The sequence below is a fragment of the Panthera leo genome, chromosome E1 (assembly GCF_018350215.1).
Source record: "Panthera leo isolate Ple1 chromosome E1, P.leo_Ple1_pat1.1, whole genome shotgun sequence".
Classification (NCBI taxonomy): Eukaryota; Metazoa; Chordata; class Mammalia; order Carnivora; family Felidae; genus Panthera; species Panthera leo.
The window spans coordinates 28644063-28669062 of NC_056692.1; the positions used below are offsets into that span (position 1 = coordinate 28644063).

A 25000-nucleotide genomic window follows, 5' to 3' on the forward strand; every position below is an offset into this window, starting at 1 on the left:
CGCCTGAGGTTTCCCCGGGACTTAACCATGGTTACACAAGCGTCCCAGGGGTCATATGACCTCATTCTGGCCCCGCTGGCTTTTGCAGCCTGGATTCCCGATAAGACGAAGTAAGCCCGGGCCTCGGCTTCTCATATGGGAATGAAAGGGCTGGCAAGCAGGGCCTATCTTGCTTGCCAATTCTAATCACCTGGTAGGGGCTCTGTGGGCTCCAGAGGACAAGAATACCTGGATAGATTAGTGATGTCTGCCAAGGACATAGGCTGGAAATCGGTGGCCTGTGTGCCTTGCATTTCCCACTTGGAGAATAAGTCATTTTGAAACTTCCAGTCTTGGATTCTGAGACCCTTGGGCTGGTTGGGTTCCTCTCCTTTTGAGTCAGAGGTGGGGGTGGGACAGATTCTTGGGTTCTAGGAGAGAAGCTGCTCCGTTTGCCCTTTCCCTGGGAGCCCCGGGGCCTGAGCCCTAGAACTCCACCTAGTGGCCTGGCATGGCAGTGCCACAGGGCTGGGCCTCTGAGTCCCCTCTACGGGGCGGGATCACAGCAATTACAGATGGGTCACAAGACCTGGTCTGTCCCTTGTCCCTCAGGGATTTTCAGCGGAGGGAGCCAGGGGTGTGCAGAGACAGAGCTGGCCTCAGGCAGTCCCTCCTCCTTCTAGAAGAGAAAGGGTCGGGCAATTGGGACCTCTGGCTTCCCAGCCCCACATCTCTTCCTAGGGCCTCCTGTTCTATCCCTGCTTTCAGGGTTGGGTTCTCCCGGGGTGCAGTAGAATGTCAAGTCAGATCTTGGAGGGGGTTGATCTCCTGTCCCCTGGAACTGATGCTGGCTTGGAAAGGGGACCATCCTGCCATTAGCCTTGTGTGCCTTTTAAGGGATGAGGCCCTCAGGCCAGGCAGCAGAAGGCTCACGGGACCTCAACCATGTCACTGATTGCCTTGGCCTCAGCTGTTTCGTCTGTGAAATGGGATAATAATGCAAGCCCCTATAGAAATTATAGCTTTTTTGTGTGAGGACTAAATGAGAACATAGAGGAGAAAGGGCTTTGGAAACTAAAAAGTCCTCCCGCTAACCCCCATCTTGCTATGAGCCAGAGGGAGGAGGGGAAGGGAAGACAACCCACAGTTAATTGTGCTCCTGCGTCTTTCCTTCCCTTCTTTATCCACCTAACAAACCTCTGTTGTTAGTGCCAGGCACTATTTTAGGCACTTTACTCAGCACAGTGAATAAAATGGAGACCTCGCTCTCACGGACCTTGCATTTGAGTGGCAGAGGTGGTCAGCGACAAGCAGAGAAATAATCTCTCAGGTGGCCTGTTCCATGAGGAAACGAAAGTAGGGCAAAAGGGGAGGGAACGTGGCAGAGGGGGGTGGTGATGCCTCTCTGGTAAGGTTGTGCTTGAGTAGGGGCCAGAGGGAGGGGAGGGAGGGCGCACATCGATATTTGGGCAAAGAACATGGCAGGTAGTAGAAAGAGTAAGTTCAGCATGGGAGTGCGTGTGGCTTGCAGGTTGACGAGCCAGGATCCAGGATGCCCAGAGCGAGTGAGGGGAGGGGACAGAGTGAGGTTTGACAGTGAAGGCAGGTGGCACAGGCAGGACAGTGTGGGGCCTGGTGGACCACGGTAAGGCTCTAGGTTGTGTTCTGAGGACATGAGGAGCCATTGTGGGGGGTGGAGCAGAGGAATGGCATGACCTCCGTGGTGAGTTGTCTGCGGAAAGGCAATGGGGGACACAGAGGCAGGCAGGGGTGGTAGCAGTGGAGGTGGTGGGGCGTGGCCAGATGCCGGGTTTTGAAGCTAGGGAAGATTGGATTTGCTGGGACTGGGTGTGGGATGTAAGAATTCGAGCACTCGAGACGCTCAAGCTTTTGGCCTGAGCCCTGTGGAGTTGCGGTTAACAGAGACGGGGAAGGTGGGGGGAGCAGGCTGGGCTTGGAAGGAACCAGGGAGTCGAACTCAGATGACCCATTCTGTCGGAGCTGCTATTGGACATCCAAGTGGAGGCAGCAGGTCAGATGTGCAAGTGTAGAGTTGAAGGGCATATTCCCAGGAGGCCTCAGGGCAAGAGAAATTTGGGAGCCGGTATTCAGCACGTAGATGGTATGTATTTAAAGTCATGGGACTGGATTACATTGTTCAAGCCACAAGTGTAGCCAAGGCAAAGGGCCAAGACCTGTGCCTGAGGCCACACCAACCTGTCTTCTTGGGTGCTTCCTGGCTCCAGGCACCCGTGTAAGTTCCATCAGAGCACCCCCTCCAGGGCGTATTCTCCCAAGTTTTACAAATGAGGAAGCTGAGGTTCAGAGAAGTGAAATGATTTCTGCAAGTCACACGGCCTTACTAGGCCCAGTGAGAATGGAAGCCCAGGACTCTGGCTCCTAGGCGCTCAAGTCTCCCAGGTGGACCCTACCTGGTGCTGCGGGAGACGGGCTGGGATGACCTTGGGCAAGGTCAGGCGGCGAGCTTGCCGGCAGCCTGCCCACCTCCCTGCGCCAGGCCAGGAGTGACTCAGGCCTTGGCTGTCTCCTCACGCTTGGAGTGAGGATTGGCAGGCTGCTGCCCCCCTCCCCCCAGTCCCAGATTCCTTTATGGGGAAGTGGAAGGCCTGGCTCCCTGGGACCTGGGGGAGGACAGGTGTGGGATTTCTGCTTCCCAGTGCCTAGGTCACACAGAGCCCAGAGTTCAGGAGAGCCTTAGAGTTGGCCTCCAAGACCAAGACCTCCAACAGGCTCAACGGGTTTCATTCACTTCCTTTTTCAGAAGTGGGTCAGGGGTTATCTCCCTCTGTTGCCCTGCCAGAGCCCCGCAGCTGGGGTTCAGAGAGGTCAAGTGGTTTCCCCAAGGTCACAGAGCCAGCTCTGGGGCTGAGCCAACAGACACCCTTTCCCCTTCCCTCCCCCAGTGCTGTCTAGGTCACATTTCCTCTGCTGGAATGTCAGCCAGGCCGGGCCCTGTCTCCTGAGCCTGGGCCACACACGGTTGCATTTCTGAGCCTCCTTGGCTCCTAGCCCTTCAAGCCTGACTTGGCATTTTGGGCTCTTAGGAGGTGGGTTCCTAAATCTGGCCTCTCTACGTACTGGCTGCGTGACTTTGTGCAAGTTACCTAACTTCTCTGAACTGGTTTCCACAGCTACGAAATGGAGACAAGAGTGTCTATCTCTGGAGTTGTAATAAAGATTAAATGTGGAAGTGTCTGGCACAGGGCTGTAAACCTAAGTCACCTGCCTTAATTCTTTCATGTGGTTTTTAAAAAAATTTTTAAAAAGTTTGATTTTGAGAGAGTGAGTTGGGGAGGGGCAGAGAGAGAGAGAGGAAGAGAGAGAATCCTAAGCAGGCTCCAGCTGTCAGTGCAGAGCCCAATGCAGGACTCAATCCTGACGACTGTGAGATCATGACCCGAGCCAAATGGAGCGGGACACTCAAACGACTGAGCCACCCGGGTGCCCCTCTTCCATGTGTTTTAAATTGCTTTTCACTTGAGCTGTGCTCATTGCAAAAGGCAGCCTGGCACAGATGACCCTGACCCCTAGGACAGTCCTTCTCCCTGCTCCCAGTGGTGCTAGTCCACCTCAGCCCTGGCCTCACGGTTTGCACTTGAGCTTAGCAAGGGATGGTCCTGTCAGAAGGGGGGAGGGGCATGCACGGCCCCACCTGGTGCCGATTATAGGCAACTTGGCTTTTGGATCTGTGCATTCCGGCAGAGTCCTGTGGAAATGGTGTTTCTGAACAACGACCTCTGTTCCCTCACGCTTCCCATTAGCGTTTCTGAGCCACTTTCTCCTCACAGAATGACCTTTGATGGAAGAGTCTAGGCTTTGCCACTGCCGGCCATATGTCTTTGGGCAATTCTGACAAGTCTTGGGCATCAGTCTCTTCAACTGCAATGTGGAGCACGCTGTGGGGCTGGCCCAGAGTTGTCATCCATCACATATTGGGGCACACACAGAAAAATGCTGTTTTTCCAGGCTTTTCACCTGGGGTAAATGGAAGAGGAGGCTGCTTGACCTGCGGTGTCTCCAGCCGCCCAGGCCAGCCAGGCTTCCCCCGGGGCTTCGCGGATCAGTACTCCTTCCAAGGGCTGAAGGACGCCCCACCCCCCACCCCCCGCCCAACCCTGGGTAGTAGTTCGGCCAGTGTCCCGACTGCTGGCTCTCTGGTTTAATTCTCACTGAAGCCCCATAAGTACGGGTGAGGTCATTGGGCACCGAGAGGAGAGGACACTCCTGGGAGGTCCCACAGCTGGGGAGTGGCAGAGCAGGGATTGCAGCCTGGGTCTGAGCCACTGCACTTCCTGTAAACGGTGGGGGTGAGGGAACTTCCCGACAGTCACACCCCGAGGGGCCGGTCCGGATGGCCGCTAAGGGGGAAATGTGGACCCCATCATTTTCCCTCCTCCTCCACCAGGGGTGGATCAGGTCCTGGCTTCCATCTCTAAGGGTCTCCCCTTGGCTAAGTGAGAACCAAGTCTCTGTCTTAGTAAATTACTTGCAGGGCAGGGGAGAAGGTGGCTTTACTCCAGAGGGTGTTCACACAACGCACTGACTCGAATGTGTGATGACACCAGGACAGCAGACGGCGGCCCTGGGCACTGGCCTCCCGGGCCCCGTGTCCCTGAGGTCCTTGTCAGAGGCCTCAGCGCAGGTTTCCAGAGCTCCGGGTAGTGCCTCGCCCTGGAAAGCGTTCTGGCAAAGTCAGACCAGCATCCTCACCTCCCGATGTGGCGGGGTTGGTGGGAGGTGTGGACGTGGGGGGTTGGGGTGTCTAAAGCCGGCTGTGGGAGGCCATGTTGTACTTGGCGACCTTCCTGTGCTCATGTTCATAACAGTTCCTGGACTGATCATTTGAGGTCACCCCTCCTTTTCTCCTTGTGAAATGGCTCTAGCCTCTCTGGAACGTGAGTTGCTCATTTGGGAAGAGAGGGCGTGTAACAAGTTGGATGGTAAATCGTGCTTTACCCAGTCAACAGAATACTACTCAGGCATTAAAAATGATGCAGTAGATCTCTATGTTCTGACATGAGAAGATGACTACAATACATTACTAAGCGGAAAAAACAAGTTGCAGAGAATTTATGGTTTGATCACATTTCAGGAAAAAAAATTCATACATATGGGAGTAGATGCATAAAGGAAGTATCTAGATGTAGATACACCAGAGTGTTCACAGGTGTGTTCCGGAAGCTGGGAGGGATTATAGCTCTGTAACATCTGTGTCCAGAGGTTGCATGGGGCCAAAGTGCTTCTAGTTTTCCGTTCTTGAATACAGCTCACTTCTCTGGACTGGGCAGATGCCCACCCGACAGGCCCCAGAACAGGAGCCCTGGACAATTTCCACGTGCCTCTCAGGATGCAGATCTTTCTAGTAGGTTAGAATCTCAGCATGGTGGCACTGGGGAACAATATGCAGCCTCATTTGACCTGTGCGGAGACTGTCCTAAGGGGAGAGAGGGAATCCGTGGTAGTGCTGGCTCTTCTGACCCCAGAGGGAGTGAGAGCCCATCTGTTGCACTTTCCACGCTCCTCTGCTCTTGTCTTTCCTATACCATCAGCTGTTTGACTGTTGGAATCATGGCAAGGAAGATCATCATGTCGATTTGCTCACACGCACGTTTCAGTGTCAGCTGTTAACGATTATGATCCCAAGTCCTAGAAAAGGGAAAACAGGTTTGCACCTGTTTCATCAAACTTAGGAAATACCCTTTGATGGAACGGTCCCTTGAAATAAAGCTGCCACTTTTCTACAACTAACAAAATTACTGTGAATCTTGGGGTAAGCATGAGAAGTTCAGAATTTGATGTTTTTAGATGTACTCACCTCTCAGTTGACTGCACTAACAAAACTGTGACCTTCGCAGTGATTTACATGCTTGGTGGTGAGTGGGCAGGACAGTTTTCTGTCGCAGATATGATGGCACTCTCCACAAATTGGAGGCCATGGTGTTGGGATCAAGTTGGGACCCTGATGTGAGAAGCAGAGACTGGGTGGGTCGGAGACCTGAGGGTCAGGATGGGACCTGTACAGGCCCCTCCTGCCCTCAGGTCCTCAGGGCTCCTTGGCAGTAGGAGCAGTGATTGAAACCAGCAGCCACAGTCCTGGGTTCAAATCCTAACTCCACTTCCTCAGCATCTATGCCTCAGTTTTCCTACCTGCGAAATGGGGATGCTAGGGCCTACCTCACAGTGGTGTCCTGCGTCGACCCACGCAGAACCCATGGTGCCCGACCCAGAGTAAGCCGTGGCTAACAGGTAGCAATCCTGTGTCAGTACAGAACCGTGGCTGTTTAATTATCGCAGGTGGAGAGAAAGCACAAAGAAGTGGTTCTCCCGTGGGCGAGGCAGGAGTACCCCCCCCCCCCCCCCGCCCCATTCCCTTGACATTCAGCTCCTGACTCCTCCTCCCTCGGTTTCAGGTGGGACCGTCGGTGGAGCCGGCTCCAGGATGCCCCGGGGGTGTGGATGACCAGCCGCCCAGCCCGGATGCCGCCGCCCCGCGAGGGCCGCTCCCCGAGGGCCGCCGGTGGCCCCGCGCCCTAGCCTCCTGACCCGGGGACCCCGCGCGCCCCGGCCGCCCAGGGGAGCGGGAGCCACGGGAAGGAGCCTCCCGAGCCCGCCGAGCGAGCGGCCACGGCGCAGGGACCCGGGGGCAGGAGCTCGGCGCCGGCCGCCAACATTTTCCCCCAGCGGCTCGGCAAAATGACCAGCCTGTTCCGCCGGAGCAGCAGCGGCGGCGGGGGCGGCGGGGGCGGCGGCTCCGCCGGGGCGCGCGGGGCCGGGGCCGGGGGCGGCGCGCCCGCCTCGCAGGAGCTCAACAACAGCCGGCCGGCCCGCCAGGTGCGCCGCCTCGAGTTCAACCAGGCCATGGACGACTTCAAGACCATGTTCCCCAACATGGATTACGACATCATCGAGTGCGTGCTGCGCGCCAACAGCGGCGCCGTGGACGCCACCATCGACCAGCTGCTGCAGATGAATCTGGAGGGCGGTGGCGGCAGCGTCTACGAGGACAGCTCCGACTCGGAGGACAGCATCCCCCCGGAGGTAGGGGCGCGGCCCCGATCATTCTCCTGGAGCTCCAGCGCTGTTTGAACCTCACAGAGGACTTGGGTTGTTTCCCCTGGATGAGTTCTAACTCGCGGGTAGCGGGTTTCTCCTAGGAATACCATACCCAAGTCAGCCAGTGGCCTTTTATGGGCAGAAATCATGCAGTCATTCAACAAACATTGAACACCTACTCAGTGGTGTGCCACGCACTGTACTGGAGCCAACTCAGGGGTCATCAGAATCGAGGAGCTTGTTAAAAATGCAGACACTTGGGCCCTACCCCAACATACTGAAACGCAATTCCAGGCTGGGGCCCTCTAGCCTGTATTTTTCTAGAAAGGCTCCTTTTGAACCTCTAAGGTGTCCACCTTGGCCAAGTCAGACCAAGTTTCGGCCTGCACAGAGCTCACAAGAATCAGGCAATGACAGCCTCCAGTGGTAAATGCTATGATGGGAGAAATGGAAGCAGGAGAGGCTTCCAGGGTGGCTTCCAGAGAAGGGAGGGCTAAGCTGAGGCCCGAAGAAAGAGTACGGAACAAGGGAAAGGATGTGCAGGCAGAGGGAACCACTCGTGCAAAGGTTAAGAGGTGAAACAGAGCACGAGTCACTAGGGAGCTGGCCATGGGACCATCTGTCAGGACCCTGGAATGAGCAGAGACCGGCAGCTCGAGGAGGCCTGGTGGTTGAGAGTGAGCAGGGCTGTATCCTTAGAGCACAGGGAGCCGTGGAAGAGGAGTGACCTCAGACTTACTAACTTCCTCTGGCCAAGCCATGCCGGAGGCGGGAGCAAGCAGTGCCCGAGCGGTTCCCTCCTTCCTCAGGGAGGTCACTGGGGGAGAAAGGGCCACCCTGCTGCATCAGGGCCCAGCCGGCCGCATCCAGGAGTCCAGTAAATGTTTGGCCCCTCAGTCTCCGCAGGACCTGCAGTGCTGGGTGCAGAAGGGGCACACAGGTCACCACCTGCAGGGACATCTGGGACGTGTGGCCATGGGCAAGACTGAGCAGGTGGGATTTAACTCCGCTCTTCATGGAGTCCCAGCCTGTGCCAGGCACCACCCTACATGTTTTAGATGTATCGGTCCTTCCAGCCCTCATACGCTTTGTGAGGTGGCATTATTATTACCCTCTTTCACAGAGAAAACCTAGACCCGGCTCTGGCCTCAGACTCCATCTCAATGTCAACACAGCCCTGCAGGCACCCACTTTCCGTCAACACAGCCCTGCAGGGAGATGCCCACCTGCCCTCCCTTAGTGGGTGCTGCCTGGGATTTCTGTCTCCAGGCAGGGGAGAAGCTCTGTGGGCAGTGGCATCTGACTCACGCCCGTGTCACCTGCAACACCCAGCATGATCCTGGCACAAAGCAGGCACCCAAGGAATGTTTGTTGAGTGAATAAATGTTGCTGCTGTCTTTGCACAGCTTTCTTTAGTCTCTTTCGTGAGGAGACCACTCTTTGACCTGCCTGGATTAGCCAGTGGAAGGAGTCTTAGAAAACCCAGATGGTCTTTGTAGAAAGGAGGGGTGTGTGTGTGTGCGTATGTGTGTAGGTGTGGGTGTGTGTTTGCAAATACATCCTTTAAGTGTGAGCAGGAAGGAAAGTATTTTGCATACTTTGACCCCTTCCACAGTCTCATTTATCCTGCAGTCTGGCAGGTAGGGGAGAATAATCTTTCCTCCTTTGTCCATGGCACCCACAGGGCTGTGAACCTTTGTGGGGCTTCACCATCCCCTAGTTAGGCCTGTACTGTGAGCTTCTGTTTTTCTGAGACCCTTGCTTTCCAAATTGAGCCCCTTCTCAGCACCCCGCCTTGGCTGTGTCCCCAAGCCCCCACCTTTGGACCTCTGCCTGGCCCGTCGGCAGGCAGTTCCTGAGCCAGCGGAAAGTGCTTCAGAAAATTTATGAGCAGCAGCTGGAATGACAATAATGGCTGACTGGTGGATGGTGGGCTGCCCGAGGGGGATCCTTGCTACAGAAACATATCTCCTGTCAGACAAATGGCCCAGCCCCCAGCCCCGAGAGCACCTGGCAGGCATCTGTCACCCACACGGAGTTAAGCCAAGAGGCCACAGAGCCGAAAACTTCAGCACCTTTAGAGCCAGAAGAACAACCTCATTGTGGCTGGTGGGGTTGCAGGGAGAGCCGCAGAGGGAGGCCAGAAACATGGCTAGGGTTACTCTCCCTGGAGACTCGGGATCAGCCTTTCTGGAGCGTGCCTGGCCCACTGCCTGCCTCCTTGGCGTTTCCTCATTCTGCTCCAGGAGCCTCTGATGAACGTCTGGTTCTTGTGGCCCCAGGAGGCTGTGCTGAGGAACGGAGCGGCTAGCAGGGGAGGGGGCCTCCTGGTGCAGCCCCCAAGGCCTGCTCTCCCTGAGTCTGGAGGCCGGCCACTGCAGGCCACAGTTTAGGAAACCCCAAACAGCTTCCTTCTGGGAAGAGTTCCTTCCCAGCTCTCCCCTCCTCCCCCATCTCCTTCACACCAGCCTCAGTGGGCCAGGTCGGCCAGCCACTGAGGGAGAAGCTGGCCTCAAGGCCCCGGTCTGGAACCCTGGCCCTCAGAGCAGCAGGGTCTGAAGAACGGGCTGGGGGTCAGGAGCAACACGTTCTCTGGGGGCACCTGGTAGTTGCTGAGCCCCTGTCCTGTGCCAGGCACCAGGGGCTCCCCAGTGAACTGGACTGGAGCTTGCAGTGTTCTCTCTCTCTCTTTTTGCTTCTTGTGGAAATTTGGGGTAAGCAGAGCAGCGGCCCACAAAGCAGCTACATTCTTCTTTTTCTGCAAAAGCATCTGTTTAAATACTTTCCGCCTCAAAGGAAAGAACGTTAGTGCATTCCAGGGCGGGAGGCCTCCTTGGGTCGGGCTGGCTGTGCATGCATGAAGTGTGGCAGTGCGTGTGTGAGTGTGTATGCACTCGTGTGTGTGCTCACTCACCTGCCAGGGTGTCCCTGCAAGACCCTGGGCGCCTGGGCATGGGTGGGCTCAGGGCAGAGAGGGGGTAGTGCAGCCTGGCCCCGCCTCGGCTCGCAGAAACAGGTTAGCGTGGCTTCTGCAAACTCACTCGGGGCTAAAAGGCAGGGCCTGGGGCCTCAGGCCCATTGACAGCCTCTGAGCCCTTCCCATGTTCCTTGGTCTTGGAGGAGATGGAAACAGAAGTGGGGAGCAGAGGACGGGAAGCTAAGGTGTAGGTCAGCTGGGGTTGGTTTGACCTGGGATCTCCTGGTTGATGGTCGCCTCCTGCCCCGGACTCCCCTGTGGATCTCTGGGGAAGGATCTAGGTCAGTCCACGGCGCAGGAGCCCTGGGTCTGGCCCAGCCCTTGGCTTTTCCCTGCCCTTCTTTCTGGCTTCTGGATGAAGAGAGGCGTCCAGGGGGGAGAGACATTCTGGGTCTCTCAGGTCTCCCTGAGACCTGGGTCTCTCCCCTTGCCACTGTCCCCCCCGAGAATCCAACCAGGGTGTGTAGGTGTTGTGCCTGACAGACAGGTCTTTGCTGTGGACGCCATGTCCAAGTTGAAAACTCAGTTCTGAAAAGAACACATGGCTTTGCCATGTCACTTAGTCAACCTGGGTCTCAAGTTCCTTATCTGTAAAATGGGAGTAACAATCCTTATCGTACCTTGCCAAGTCGTTTGAGGTTAAGGTGAGCTAATTGAGGTAGAGGCAGTCTGAGAGCATGAATGACGTTAAAGTTACTTATCAGAAGGAACACACATACCGAAGGGTACATGTGGCCGTGTGGCTCGATGAAGTTTCCCCAGCACCCGGGTCAAGAAACATCAGCAGAGCCCGGAATCCGGGTATCTTCGCAGCCTTCTCCACCCCCCGCAGAGGTCATATTGCTCTGACTTCTAGCACTGTGATTTGTTTCGCCTGTTTTTAAAGCTTGCTTGGGTGGGTAATGCTGCTCTGAACATTCTTTCGGGGACGTGTGCTTTCATGCCCATTGAGTATGTTGGAACTGTAGGGTCAGAGGCGGCCATGCGTTTAGCTTTACAGAAGCCCAAACAGTTTAGCAGAGTGGCGGCCGTGTCCCTTTACACCCCCACCAGCAACACAGCGTTCCCTTACTATGCATCCTTGCCCACACTTGTGATTTTGTCTGAATGTTATGTAAATTCAGGGAAGGATTGTTAACATTTTTTTTTTTTATTGTGTCTGATATAGATCTTGGAGAGGACTTTGGAACCTGATAGCTCCGATGAAGAACCCCCGCCTGTATACTCCCCGCCAGCCTACCACATGCACATGTTCGACAGGCCTTACCCGCTGGCTCCCCCCACCCCACCTCCCCGGTGAGAATCCATCTCCTCTCCAGGCTCAGGGCGGTGGGGCAAGGGATCAGGGGTTGGGCTTGAGAAACAAACACAGTGGGAAACTTGGCTGGACCCCTCAGTATATCATTCCACCAAGAACAGGCTTCTACAGCAGCAAGAGACATTTTAGCTAGATACCAAGGAGAACTTTCATGCCGTAAGGATCGAAAGAGCAAATATTCACTAAATTCATCCTCTAGGCCAAGTGCTGTGCTGAAGGTGACTGGGGACACGATGTTAAATAAGGCTCAGCCCTGCTCTCTGGGATCTTACAGTCAAGGCTGATGCACGTGGGAGAAACATGTACTGACGCTTCCCCTCCTGAGCCGTCGGCAAACATTACTAATTGATCACTGTGCTCTTTCCTGCTCCGTTGAGACAGAGCTTCAGAATCCTCTCCAACACAGCACTCCCAGAGTCCTCAGTGACTGATGGAATGGAGATCTATTGGCTATCCCTGGCCTAGGCATGTCGTGGGGATTTTCAGGCAATGGGAGCAAGTTAAGTCTTTTTCTGGGATAGTCTGGTAATTGGAGACCGAGGAATGGACTGCTGGGTCCTTGGAGACTTCTGGCAGGTGAGGGACTCTGTAATTTCGAAGTTTAACCGGAAGCTCGTTGCCAGAGGGGTCCCACGGTCTCTCGGGGGCTTGTTTTTCTGTGCCTCGTGTCTGTAGGGGGGCTGCTGGGTGGAGTCCAGGTGCCTCTGTGTCCGGGAGTTTCATTTCCTTAGAATGGCTCAGGGCGGGGGTGCTGAGGAGTGGGGACACATGATGGGACAGGGGACTTTTCCAGTGGATCGTTTCTTCTGGGGATCTTGGGAGCCTCAGATGGCAGTAGTGAACTCTGTCACACCCCCATGGAGAGTAACAGCAGCTACCGTTTACTAAGTGCTGGAAACCGGTGAGGCTTTGTACGTTCGCCGCTTAGGAGGCAGGCACTGTCATCCTCATTTCACAGGGGAGGAAGCGAAGCCTAAGAGAGGTTTCGTAACTTGCTCAAGACTACAGAGCTGAGCTTTGATTTGGTTCTGAGTCCACAACCAATGTCCTTGCTGCTGTCTGTTGCCTCCCTTTATGAGAACATTCTCTGCGGTTGCAGCTCAGAGGAGCTGATGGAGGCCTAGAAGTTTACAGGGCAGAGGGGACAATGTTTTGAGTCAGGGGCAGGAGCAGAGCTGGTCCTTCCTTGATTGCAGGGGGTACCAGGAGGCTGCAGTGTGGGGCGGGGGAGAGGCAGGGAGTAAGTGGGTTGGTCTGGGTGAGGCCTCGGCAGGACTGGCAGCCTGGCACAGGTCATGGAACCCAGGGCTAAATAGTTCCTTCGACTTTTCTTTCTTTTTTAAAAATATGCCGAGATGCTTTCGCAAAAGGTGCAGTTTCTGTCAGGCAAAGTGGTTCTGCCTGTTTTTCAGAAGCGAAAACTGAGGCCGTAAGAGATGGGATCCCAGCGTGAACCCAGGGGGACCCCGGCCACATCCTTCTTCCTCTCCTTTGGCCGGGTGTTCAGCTGCTGTGCGTGCAGTAGGGCTGCGGGCAGGGGCGGTGCAGCTCAGTGATTGAAGCCACTGTTGGGGGCAGGATGACCTCAGCACTAGACCAAGGCTCCAGAGCCCTGAGACCTGGAAATGAAGGCTTCGCTAGGCCTGGGAAGGATACAGGGAAGAGAACTTGAGTCGTGCAGTCAGAAAAAAGGAAAGTGCTCTCCCACCCCTGTCTTTCAGCTGCCCAACTTCTGATACTTTAGGTGCTTCTGCTGTGTGGGCTTTGGCTCACTACCTAACCTCTCTGAGCTTTGCTCCCCTCACATGTGAAGTGGGACTACTAATCCCGGCCTCGGCACTGCTGTAAAGACTAAAAGAGATACCGTGCGTGGAGCACTTAGCAGTCCCAGGCGTGAATCAGACCTACTATCTGTGGTTTCCTGCTCCCTCCCATCCCTGGCTGTACCACTGGCCTCTGAGCTCTAATGTGGAACACTGAGACCAGTGGTGAGGCTTCTCTCAGGGGCCAGTGTTCAGAAGAAGCGGGGCCAGGCTCTGAGCGTGTGCCCCTTTGTCCCAGGATAGCCCAGATATGCCCCTAGGCCATCTCCAGGCGTAGAACATTCATTTCCAGCATTTATTGAGTCACCTGCAACATGCAGGTGCTGAACCATGTGTGTGATGCTGAGATGAATATAGCATTGCCTTGACCCCCAAGGAGATCGGAGTCTGGGGGAGGTACGGGGCTGGGGCAAGAAAGCCTGCCTAGAGGAACTCATGTCTGAGCTGTGTCCTGGAGAGGTAGAGGACAGGAGGGCATTTCAGGCAATGGAAGCAGCATGTGCAAAAGCCAGGAGGCAGGAAAGGGGGAACCATCCAGGAGCTTCAGGAGTCCGGGGAACTCCGGGAAATGTGGAATGGCCTTGAAGGCTGGAGGTCATGGGGAGCCTCTGGGTCCTCTGAGGAGCTTTGGCCTTATCCTGCAGCCAGCAGGTTTAAGCTGGAGAGTGACAGGATCAGGTTAGTGTTTTAACAATCTCTGTCTGGCTGCCAGGAAGGGGTTTGGGGGAGGAATAGCAGGAGGTCCCTGAGGGACTGCAGCCAGGGCGGCAGGGTTTGGGAGCTTGCCTTGCTCAGACACAGAGAGGCAGGGTGATCCGAGGGGTAAGTGCCCGGAAAGTCAGGACCCCTAGGCCCAGATTTCACTGGCCCCATCTGTGTGTCCCTGGACAGGGCCTGGATCCATCTGGGCCTCAGTGTCCAGTGTTTACCAAAATTCCTGCCTGGGAGGTTTATGTCTGAAATCTTCCTCGAGTGTGATGTTCCCTGGGTAAACCTGCGGGTCTGATGGGTGTGCGGTTTTAGTTTTGGGGTCTAGGGGCCAGGAGAGCCTCCCAGCTTTCTCTCTCCTTCCCCTCCCCCAGCTTGCCCTTCCCTCTATCTGAGGGATGAAAGAGGTCTCTCAAACCCAAAGGCACCCCTCCGCACTGGCCACCTGCTGTTTTTCCATTGAAATTACAGCCTTAGAAGTTTTTTATTTGCCTCTCAGCTCATTTCTGACATTCCTTTCCGACCACAATGGAGTTGCCTGGGCTCAGGCCCCCCCCCTGGCTCTCGCAGCTGTGGCTGACCTCATCTCTGCTGGTGCCAGGGCAAGGGCTGGGGAGGGACTGGGCACGTCCTTCCTTGGGACCACGGGCCCAGCAGTCAGGGAAATGGGGCTGAGGAGGGGGCCTCCGGCTCCTGTCCCCCCTCGCCTCTTGGTCTCAGTAACTAATGGCCAGAGGGGTCCCAATGCAATTCTGGGAGTCTCTCTCTGCCCTTGCCTGGGTGGCTCTGGGTGTGGTTGAGTTGGGGTGGGTACCTGTGTCCTAGGGGAAGGTGCTGGAGAGGAATTCTCTGTGCTGGGACCAACCCGGGTGGTCTGCGAGTCCCCAAGAGACATCCTCTCCTCTGCCTCGGGCCCTTGGGAGAAATGAAGCCTCCAACAGTGACAGGTGGCAGAGTGATGTGGAGAGAGATCCGCCTAGGACTCAGAGTCGCGGGTGGTGATGTGTGCTCTTCTGGAGCAGTCCCTCACCTGTACACGAGAGGGTGGACAGCGTGCTGGTTTCCTTGGCTCCCACCGCGCACTTAGCAGCTTGTTATCCCGTCTGCTGCCGCCCCCGCACCCCCCCTCGTCCTGCCAGGCCACCCGCCCAAAATAGAAAAGGAAAGGAAGTTATTTCCACAGTCAGCGGCAGCCCGGAAAAGCTCCCCTCTAGTGAGGGGGCGGGCGGGATTCCTGGAGCTGGAGACAAATCAAAGCCAGGCGAGAGTGGCCGCCACCCCCAGCCCGCTGCCTTCTGTGTGTGTCATTTCCCTGATTCAGCAGAACACGTGTCCTGCGGTTGCCACGCTGCAGGCTGCCGAGGAGCTGTGGGGAGCTCCTGGCCTGGCCCCAGGCTGCCCTCAGGCCCGGAATGGCAGGGCAGAAGGCTGGGGGTCAGGGGGGGCCCATGGCCCCCCTTCTCTGCCTGCACACACCTTCCCCTCCACCATTGGCCTCTGCCTTGGCCCTCGGACCTCCTGCCAGGCACCTTGCGAATGAGGAGCCGCTCCTGAGCACCTCTTGGAACAAGAAACTTTCCATTCCCACCTTCAATGTGCCTTTTCAGAACTCTGTTCAAGACATAGCCTCAGAGCCTCATGAGGGGCTCCTGTATGCTTGGGCAGGGAGGCAGTTTTTCCATGAGGAAGCTGAGTCCCAGAGGGGAGCAAGGTCTTGCCCAGGACCGTCCTGCTGGCTGTGACTGAGCCAGAACTGGAGCCTGGATCTGCTCTACTCTGTAGGGATCCTGCCGTCCCCATGTCCCCCCCACCCCGGCAAACCAACATTCGGGCGGACTGGGCTTGGTGGTTTATGTGTCTGGTCACTGGGAGCACACCTGTTCTCAGCAGCTGTGAGGGCACACTGTCCTGGGTGCTAGGGAAATGCCGCTGTGTTTAGAGGACATTCGTAAACATCTACCTGTGAATCCATGACACGCAACTTGAGCGCCGTGAACACAGAGTGCTCTAGGCCTAGAGATCTTGAGGGCACAGGGTGGCTGGAGAGCAGGGACTGTCTGGAGCACGAGAAGGCTAGGCCCTGGGGCCAGAGACTGAGGTTAGCAGAGGCCTGATTGGGAAAATGAACTGGAGCCCTCGGCCTTCGTTCTGGAGGCAGTGGAGGCCTTGGGAGGCTTCAGAGCAGAAACACCATTCTGAGCAGCTTCCCGGTGTGATGGGCCGGGACCCCCGTGTTTGGGCCTGACCGTTCCCTCCTCATTGTTCCCTCTCATCCTCCAGCATCGATGTGCTGAGCTCCGGACCTGCTTCGAGCCAGAGGCGCTATCGTAACTGGAACCCACCACTGCTGGGCAACCTCCCGGATGACTTTCTCCGCATCCTGCCCCAGCAGCTGGACAGCATTCAGGTAACGGGGGAAGCCCCTAGCTGCCTGTGCCACACCTCCGCTTGCCCACGGCTTGTGCCAGCCGTTTTCACTTCCTGATGTTTAAGCCCGGGTGAGCTATTTCTGTTGCCTTGGGTTCGCAAGGAAAAAACGCTGAGCCCAAAGCCTCATTTCCTGTCTGGGCCTGCAGGTTTCCCATTCCACCCAGGAAAGGTGACAGCCCTGAGGAGTCCGTGGCTGCAGCCATCAGCTCAGGCTGGAGGGAGGTGGGCCTGGGGGCAACTGGCCGTGGAAGGGCAGAGCACCTTCCCTCCCTCCCGTGGGAAACGGCCAGGGGCAGCTTCTGCCCCTGACGTTGGCACAGCCCGAGGGGCCCTGCAGAAGGGGGCCTCGCCCTGGGACAGGTAGGACAGGGGGAGTTGGGAGTTTGGGAATCCATGTGGAGCTGGCCAAGCTATTGAGCAGTTTGCAGATCACTTTTCAGGACTGATCCCTCGGGACTGACGAGGGATGGGGTGGTCCAAGGGGGAGGAAAAATAGTTTTTAAGACCTAGCCACTTTCCCCGCAGAGAGGCCTCTGGCCTGCTAAGTTGGATTTTGGCTGACCCTTAGAGCTCAGTAGCAGGTGCAGGCCCCAGGGTGCGGCTGGAGGCTCCTGGGAAAGAGCACGTGTGCACCCAGATGTGCGTGGATGTCTGTGCGGCACGTGCCCTTGCGAGAAGCCATTCGGTGTGCTTGCCTCCCCGTCAGGGTAACACTGGGGGCTCCAAGCCCACGAGCGGAGAGAGAGGCCTGCCCCCCGTGGCTGGGCCCGGGTCCCGGGACCAGGAGAACCGCTGGAAGCAGTACCTGGAGGACGAGAGGATCGCGCTCTTCCTGCAGAACGAGGAGTTCATGAAGGAGCTGCAGCGCAACCGGGACTTCCTCCTGGCGCTGGAGAGAGGTGGTGCACCGGGCGTGGTGCCACGGTCACTTCTGTGGTGGGGAAGGGGGCTGGAGTTGGCTTTAGCCTTGGGGCTCAGATGAGGCACTGAGCTGGAGGCCAAGGTGGCTTCTGTCCTGTTGATACACGACCCCCACCAAGTTAGCCCCCCCGGGATTCTGGGATTCTGCCAACAGGGACACGGGTCAGTGGCCAACTCTTCTCCCTCCCCTGGGACTCAGAGCAAGAGGGATGTGCCTTCTTAGGCCCCCTCTTTGCCCCTGTGCCAGGCACTGGCTGTGGCCTGGAGCTGGCTCCATAGGGGCTCTCTGAGCAGAGGACATCAGAGCAGGGCCTCTCAAGTGTTTTGGCAGTTTGGGTTATCTCTGGCTGGGGACTGTAGTTCCCAGTCTGGCTGCCTTTCTCCTTCAAGGTGGGAGTTTGTCTGTGGTGGGGTGCGGTGAGAGGCCTGTGGGAGGCCTGTCTTGTGAGGGTGTGTGTGTGTGTGTGTGTGTGGTGTGTGTGTGTGTGTGTGTGTGTGGCTGACAGTGTGTGGTTGGGGAGGAGTAAGGTGTGCAGAGAGAAGGTTGGCTCCAGACCTGCAGCACAGGTGCTGGGGTCTCAGGGCCTGGCATTTTATTTTATTTTATTTTACTTTATTTTTTTAAAGTTTATTTATTTTGAGAGAGAGAGAGAGAGAGAGAGAGAGAGAGAGGGAGAGAGAGAGAGAACAAGCGGGGGAGGAGCAGAGAGAGAGGCGGAGAGAGAGAATCCCAAGCAGGCTCCATGCTGTCAGCTGTAGAGAGAGAGAGAGAGAACAAGCGGGGGAGGAGCAGAGAGAGAGGGGGAGAGAGAGAATCCCAAGCAGGCTCCATGCTGTCAGCTGTAGAGACTGACGCAGGGCTGTATCCCATGAACCGTGAGATCATGACCTGAGCTGAAATCCAGAGTCTCTTAGCCCACTGAGCCACCCCGGCACCCCAGGGCCTTTCCTTTTAAATGAAGGGTTGGACTACATGATCTCTCAGCGTCCTTCTAATTCTGATGTTCTAACATTCCATCCACGTGCTTGTCAGGGCAGTAGTTTCTATGGTACGGCTGGTTCTTTGAGAGCCGGTTGACGTGTGTGTGCACATATTTTGTGTGTGTCATGTGAGATCTGGGGCCTTAGCCGCCAACGACCTCCTGTGTCTCAGCCCAGGGTGCCCCTGGGAGAGAGCTAACTGTCCTGACAGGAATGTGGTCCTTTTCCAGATCGTTTGAAATACGAGTCCCAGAAATCCAAATCCAACAGCAGCAGCAGCAGCAGCAACAGCGTGGCTGTGGGAAATGACTTTGGCTTTCCCTCTCCTGCCCCAGGTAACCTTGCCTTCCTAGGAGAGAGGCCCAGAGGGCATAGAGGCTCACACCCCAGCTGTGCTTTGCGTGTTTGGAGTTTAGAGGTAGGGTGAGGAAATAGGCTGGAGGGGAGGGTTCTGACCCCACCACCGCACTGTGGCGTCAGAACTGTGAGCGACATGGCCCTCCACTTAGCAGGCCTGGACTCTTACCAATCCAGTGGCTGCTGGAGCCCCCCCTGGGATTGGCTAACAGGCTGGCTGAGCTCAGAAAGTGCCTGGAGCATGGCCAAGAAGGGGACATACCACATCACATATGTCCCGTGGTGGGTGGGCTCAGGAAGGACTCAAAGACTTCTAAGGCTTGATCTCCGCCCTGGGGAATGCAGGAGAAACATCCCCCAAAGGGGTAGAACCAACCAGCAAAGCTGAGGACACACTGATTATAGCAAATGCTCATGGTGAGAAGGGCAGGGAAGGGTTTATTCATTCAGTCGCTGGGGGAATCCCCGTCGTAGCCAGGCCCTGCCCTAGTGTTGGAAGAAGAGAACTTTGAGTTTCATGTACAAGGTGGTAAGAAGCAAGAACTGCCCCAAAAGAGGGGCAGGCCCCTCCAGGAGCCCTAACCCGCTGGAGGTGGGCCAGGAAGGGACAGCAGGCTGTTGGGATGCACGAAGAAGCGTTGGGCTGGAGCTGGGAACATGGGAACAGAGAGGTCTAGGAGGCCTAGATTCCGTACTTGACATCTGGACCCTGCCCATGTGTCCCTGTGTGTGCGTCGGGACCCCTAGCCAGTCAGTTCCTTCCTGCGTACGTAGGCTGCCCACCTCAGAGGAAGAAGCAGCAGCGGCTTTTGCCCAAAGCGCACCTCACATCATGCCGTGGAGTGGGGTGGTAGAGCAGAGGATGGGAGCTCAGCTGATCCCAGCTCAGAGGGAGAAAATCCTGTGGAACTGATTCATAAGCAACAGGCTTGGAGCTTAGGCCCCACCAGATGTGCATCTGGTAGTCTTAACGACAGTCTCTTGTCCTTGATCCTGAATTAACTAGACACACCAGGGCTGCTGGGATGGATCATAATGACTCACAGGGGACTTAGCAGGCAAGGTGACTCGGGATTAGCCGAGTTGCAGGGTGGAGAGCAGGGGCTTTAGAAGGGCAGCGAGAGATGCAAGTGGGTGCTGAGTGATCGGGGAGACTCTAGGTGGCCAACTGGGTTTTGACTTGGGAACTGGCCCTATTCTCATTCCTACTCATTGTCTAAGGAGTCAGGAACTCCATGTCTGGAGGGACTTAATGGAGTTGCTGACCCAGGCAGGAAGGAGAAGGGAATCTGCACGGACAAATGTCTGCTCCGTGCCCACGCCTCGTCTCCATTCCCTTATTAACCCTCTCACTGGGTCGGGCTGCAGGCCAGCCTCTGTGTGCTGGTGAGTATCTAACAGCCAGATCAGGGTGCAGGGGCAGCCCCAGTGCTTAGCGTCTGTGACTTCCATGATGTAAACACTCCCACCATACTGGTTTCAAGCTACCAGCATGGCTTTGCGGAACACGGAGTTGGTCAGAGCAGTGGACGGTTGGAAGAGTGTGTGAGCCGCGCACACAGGACATACCACTGTCTTGCCTTTTACACAAAAAAGCAAAGCAGGGCTTGGCAGAGAAAGAAGTCCTCCTCAAACCCCTAGTGTCCTCCTTTCTTTCTTTTTTTTTTTATTTTATTAAAAAAAATTTTTTTTAATGTTTATTTATTTTTGAAGGAGAGAGAGAGAGTGCAAGCAGGGTGGGGGGCACAGAGAGGGAGACACAGAATCGAAAGCAGGCTCCAGGCTCTGAGCTGTCAGCACAGAGCCCGACGCGGGGCTCGAACTCACGAACCGCGAGATCATGACCTGAGCCGAAGTCGGTTTGTTTAACTGACTGAGCCACCTAGGCGCCCCTCCTTTCTTTTTCTTTTTTTTTTTTCTTATATTTATTTTTTAGAAAGAGAGACAGAACATGAGCGGGAGAGGGGCAGAGAGAGAGGGAGACACAGAATCTGAAGCAGGCTCCAGGCTCTGAGCTGTCAGCACAGACCTGACACGGGGCTCAAACTTAGGAACTGTGAAATCATAATCTGAATCAAAGTTGGAGGCTGAACCTACCGAGACACCCAGGTGCCCCTAGTGTCCTCCTTTCTTAAAGCTCCCTCTTGGTTAGGGAAGAAGCCTGATTTTTGCCTCTCTCCTCAAATGGAAGGGTTGGGGCCGTCCCCTGTCCTATGGGGACAGCCCTGACCTGCTTCCCCTGGGCCCCCAGCCCCGGGGCCTTGGGCAGCTACTCTCCCTCTGCAGCCGGACCTCAGAGGTGTCTTCCCCTTCCAGGAACCAGTGACGCCAATCCTGCTGTGTCTGAAGATGCCTTATTCAGGGACAAGTTAAAACACATGGGAAAATGTGAGTCCTGCCTAGGCCCCCTCCCCATCTCTTCTAAGACAGGCCCTGTGGCCTCGTAGGAGGGAAGGAGGCACGGGTGTTTTTAAGGTAGCTGACTCTGGGTGAACCAAAGTGACATTTTAATCGCAGGCTGGCTCCCTCAGCCTTCCTGCCTCGCTTCCCTCTCTGCGGCTGAGTGTGGATACAAATTAAGTTTTAAATCCTCTTGAGCCAGCTGTCTGCAGAAAAATAATAATGTGCTGCACCCACCCCACCCCGTCCCTGTTTCAGAGTTCACGTTCTTTGTGGCTTGAGGGGACTTGGCCTGATGAGTGGGGAGGCCCGTGTTAAGCCCACTGTCTGCAGGCAGGAGGCCAGAGGGGTCGGTGACCTCTCCCCGCAGAGTCCTGGCGGCCAGGACGAACCTACCCCCCTCCTCCCCTCCCCACCACCCAACCACGTGTGAATGAGGCTGCCATCCTTCCAGGCTCCATTTCAGGGAAAATCTCGGATTAGTCATGGAAATCCCAGAACCGACTCTGGAGGTGGTGAAGGGGGCGGGAGAGGCGGCGGCGGGAAAGACAGCCAAGACGCATCGGTGTCTGTCACAGCTGGGGAAGGAATACCCGGATCTCGGGCTGCCTGCCCGGGCCTGGTCCTGCTCTCGGTGGCCTTTGCTGCCCCTGCAGGCCGGGCCGGGAGGGCAGCCTCCCTGCTTGGGGATGCCCGGCCACCCGCCGCTGCAGCCACCACCGCCGCGTTCCTGTCGCCCTCCCACCCGGGGGAGGGAAGGCGGGATGGCCCCGTGGCTGCGGCTCTCCGCTCACGGGTCTCTCTGCCCCAGCCACCCGGAGGAAGCTGTTTGAGCTGGCCAGGGCCTTCTCCGAGAAGACCAGGATGAGGAAGTCAAAGAGGAAACACTTGTCCAAGCACCAGTCGTATCCTTTCCGGCCTGGCGCTGGGGGGCTGCGGGCACCGCCCCCTGGCCAGACTGCCGGGGCTGCGCTCTCCCTGGGGCTGGGACCGGCTCTGCGGCCACCCCTCTCCTCCGCGCGCCCGAGGCCAGCCCACCGCCCTGCCTGGACCACCGTGACCGGCCCTGGGGACAGGCCAGCGTCTCCTGCTGCCTTCTGTGGGCTCCCAAGGAGAGAGCTCCACTTTCTGGCCGGGCTAATCTGCTCTTGGGAGAAAACTTGGTTCTTCCACTGAAACCAGCAAACCTCTCCCTGATTTCCTGAGTTGAATTGATCTGTAGCTCTTGCTACCTCCCCACTTTCCTCTTTGTCCCCTGCCTCCTCGCTTTCAGTGGTTCCTTGAGGAAAAATAGGGTTTTCCACATTTTAACCTAGACTCCCACCCATGCTTGTCACATGGGACCCAGGCTACTAGAAGCTGAAACGGCCAGTGGGGAGCAGGGAGGAAGCCCCTTCTCCACCCCAGAGATGGGAGCTGGGTGAGAAAGTCTCCCCCCGCCCCCAGGAAAGGAGGCTTTGGGGAGCCCTGGGGGAGAAGGCTGGAAGGGGAGGAGTCTCCTGGGCTCGCAGTGGGTGGTAGCCAGCCAGGGGCAGGGGGTGGTACAACTGGAGGACGATGGCAGTGCCCCCCACCCCTGAGACGTTTTCCTGAATGGCCTGGCAGGCTGGGAGCTGCGGTGTCAACGGCTAATCTGCTGGACGACGTGGAGGGTCACACTTGTGGTGAGGCGAGGAGGGCAGGGAAGCTGGAGCTCTAAGTTGCTTGTGATGGGTGATCCTCCAAGAGGAGGGCCCGGCTATTTCATGGGTGGGCCCAACCTGGGGGGGGAATACATCATGGATAGGTGGGCAGGTGACCCAAGGAAATGGGTCCTCCTGCTTGGTTCGTGTCGCCTCTCCCTTCCACTCCCCGAAGGGGGCCCCGGCCGCACCTCCACCTAGATCTCTCCCTGGAGCACAAAGTGTCAGGTGCTGTTTCTGGGGAGTCTTCCCTGGGGTGGGAGGGGGCAGGCAGGCCTACTCACGTGGAGGGGCCTCCCCTTGAGAACCAAGCGCTGTGCAGTTTTAGTCTCTGGGCCCAGACACCTTTCAGCGTGCATGCAGTCCCTCCCAAAAGACACTGCCTTAGATGCTAGCAGACCCATAGCTGAACCTGATCCTTAGGCCTCAGAGCAGAGGGGCCCTTTGGTCTTAGAGGGGTCTTAGAGGCCATATGGAGGGTGCAACTTCCGCACCCATTTTACAGATGAGGAAGCTGAGGGAAGAACTTGTCCAGAGTCTCAGAGCTCAGTGATGCAGCCAGGCCAGCAGCTAGGTATTCTAACTCCACACTGTGCCCTGGTGCCCTCACCAAACCCACGTATCCCCCCGCCCCCACCCCACCCCAGAGTCAGCTTGTGCCCCAGCAAACAAGGGGGATGGAGAGAGTTGGGTCAGTTCCCTTGCCCAGCCTGGAGGACGTGCCTGCGTGACACCCTGCACGGTGGAGGATGAGACAACTTCCCTCTGCTTTTCAGATGAAGACTTCCGGGGAAGGCATCAGGACGCACCCAAGATGGAGGAAGCCCTAAGGGAAGGACAGTAAGAGGTAAGGCCTGGAGTCACAGCTGCCCAGAGACCAGGCCTGCCATGCCCTCCTCGAGGTGTCTTCCCAGGGCTCCGGAGGCATTGGGCTCAGGCAACTGGATGGCACAGGTCCTGGTTTTCTTCCCTTGTTGTGAGAGGGGACATGGTCTTCTGCATGGAACTCGTCTTTGGCCTGCCTTCCTTCCTTCCTTCTAGCAGAGTAATCACACCTGCCTGTGCCAGATCCTGGGAAGAAGGGGGGGAAAGTCAGCTTTGACCTTGAGAGTTTACAGCCAAATTGAGAAGACAGTCCAGGACACACACTGCACAGTGGGAGGTCCACTTAAGAAAAAGTGACATGGCCTCACCACGGCCGAGCACACGGAACCCTCCCACTGCCTGCTTGGGTTGGGTGGTGTAGGATCGGCCAAAACCAGATGAAGAAACAGCCTGTCTGGAGGCAGCTCTGTTTCTGGCTGCAGCCCTGGGCCCTCAGGCTGCTTTTCCTCCTCTTAACCTGTGCATCCCCGGGGTTGGCGGGGAGTGGGGGGGTGGGGGGGGGTGGGGGTGTGGATCAGGGAATGTCAACACCTCCTCCAGGGCTCAGTGGAACCTGTCCCTGTTCCAACTCCCTCTCTGCCCATGCTTCCTTCCCCTAGCCGCTGTCCTACAAGGCTCCTTGAGCTGACGGTGTGGCAGGTATGACCCTGTTTGACTGAAGAAATACTTGCCTCCCTCAGGATAGTTGTAGTGGAGGGAGATTGGCCAGCTGGCCTTCACATCACTTCAAGGTGACTGCCTGTCACACCCCCCACGATGTGGACACACTCAGTCTTTCCTCATGCACGGAGCTGCACCCACGATTTCCACTGGTCCGGAATGCTCAAATACGGCCAGCCGGGGAAGGGCCCCCACAGCCCCACCGCTGCTGCCATTCGGTCTCCTTTCCACTGCTCCCCGGGAAACTGTGTCTGGTCCAGAGCCACCCCCCACATCAGGACCTTGCCATCATTTATTTCTCTCTCCAAGTCTTCGAGCTTTTCCTTTTCCAGCGTCTTCCTCAAGTCTATACCCTGTTCCTCCTCATCTTAAAAGCCAAGAGATTTCATCGTTTCCCTTCATTGCCCGACTTGTGAAAAAGTGGCCTCCTCTCCACCGTCCCCAGGTTGATCCAGGAAGGTCACCGGCAGGACCAGGTCCTTCTCCGGTTCTGTGTCTTTGTGCCATGCCCCGCCCCCCTACCCTGCTTCTGTGGCCCAGGGCTCCTGGGCCGCCTTCCTCTCTTCCTCTCTGCTGTGTGCTTCCTGCTCCTGATGGCCCTCTGGGTCCCTCCGCCCCAGCTCTCCCCCGAGGTCCACCTTTGACTCTCTTCCAAGTCTTCTCACTCTTCTCTGGCAGTCCACCACACTCATTTACAGCAACAGCAATACTTCTGTGCAGCGGGCTCCAGAACCTGAATCTCCCTCTCAGTCTGCCACATCCACCCTGAATCCCCACCGTGCCCAGGATTGTCTTTCCAGCCCAA

The 25000-nt window shown here is 56.7% G+C and overlaps 1 protein-coding gene across 1 annotated transcript in view; it reads left to right on the forward strand.

The window, feature by feature from the left end:
* CUEDC1 (CUE domain containing 1) overlaps positions 1–25000 on the forward strand; it is a 65284-nt gene that overhangs the window by 38866 nt on the left and 1418 nt on the right. The window contains exons 2-10 of the mRNA XM_042915953.1: positions 6411–7038; positions 11199–11326; positions 16160–16286; positions 17016–17208; positions 18442–18546; positions 20885–20956; positions 21780–21873; positions 22574–22632; positions 23427–23497. Coding sequence (XP_042771887.1) covers positions 6694–7038; positions 11199–11326; positions 16160–16286; positions 17016–17208; positions 18442–18546; positions 20885–20956; positions 21780–21873; positions 22574–22632; positions 23427–23494 — 1191 coding nt within the window. The 5' untranslated portion in view covers positions 6411–6693 and the 3' untranslated portion in view covers positions 23495–23497. The remainder of the gene's footprint in view (positions 1–6410; positions 7039–11198; positions 11327–16159; positions 16287–17015; positions 17209–18441; positions 18547–20884; positions 20957–21779; positions 21874–22573; positions 22633–23426; positions 23498–25000) is intronic.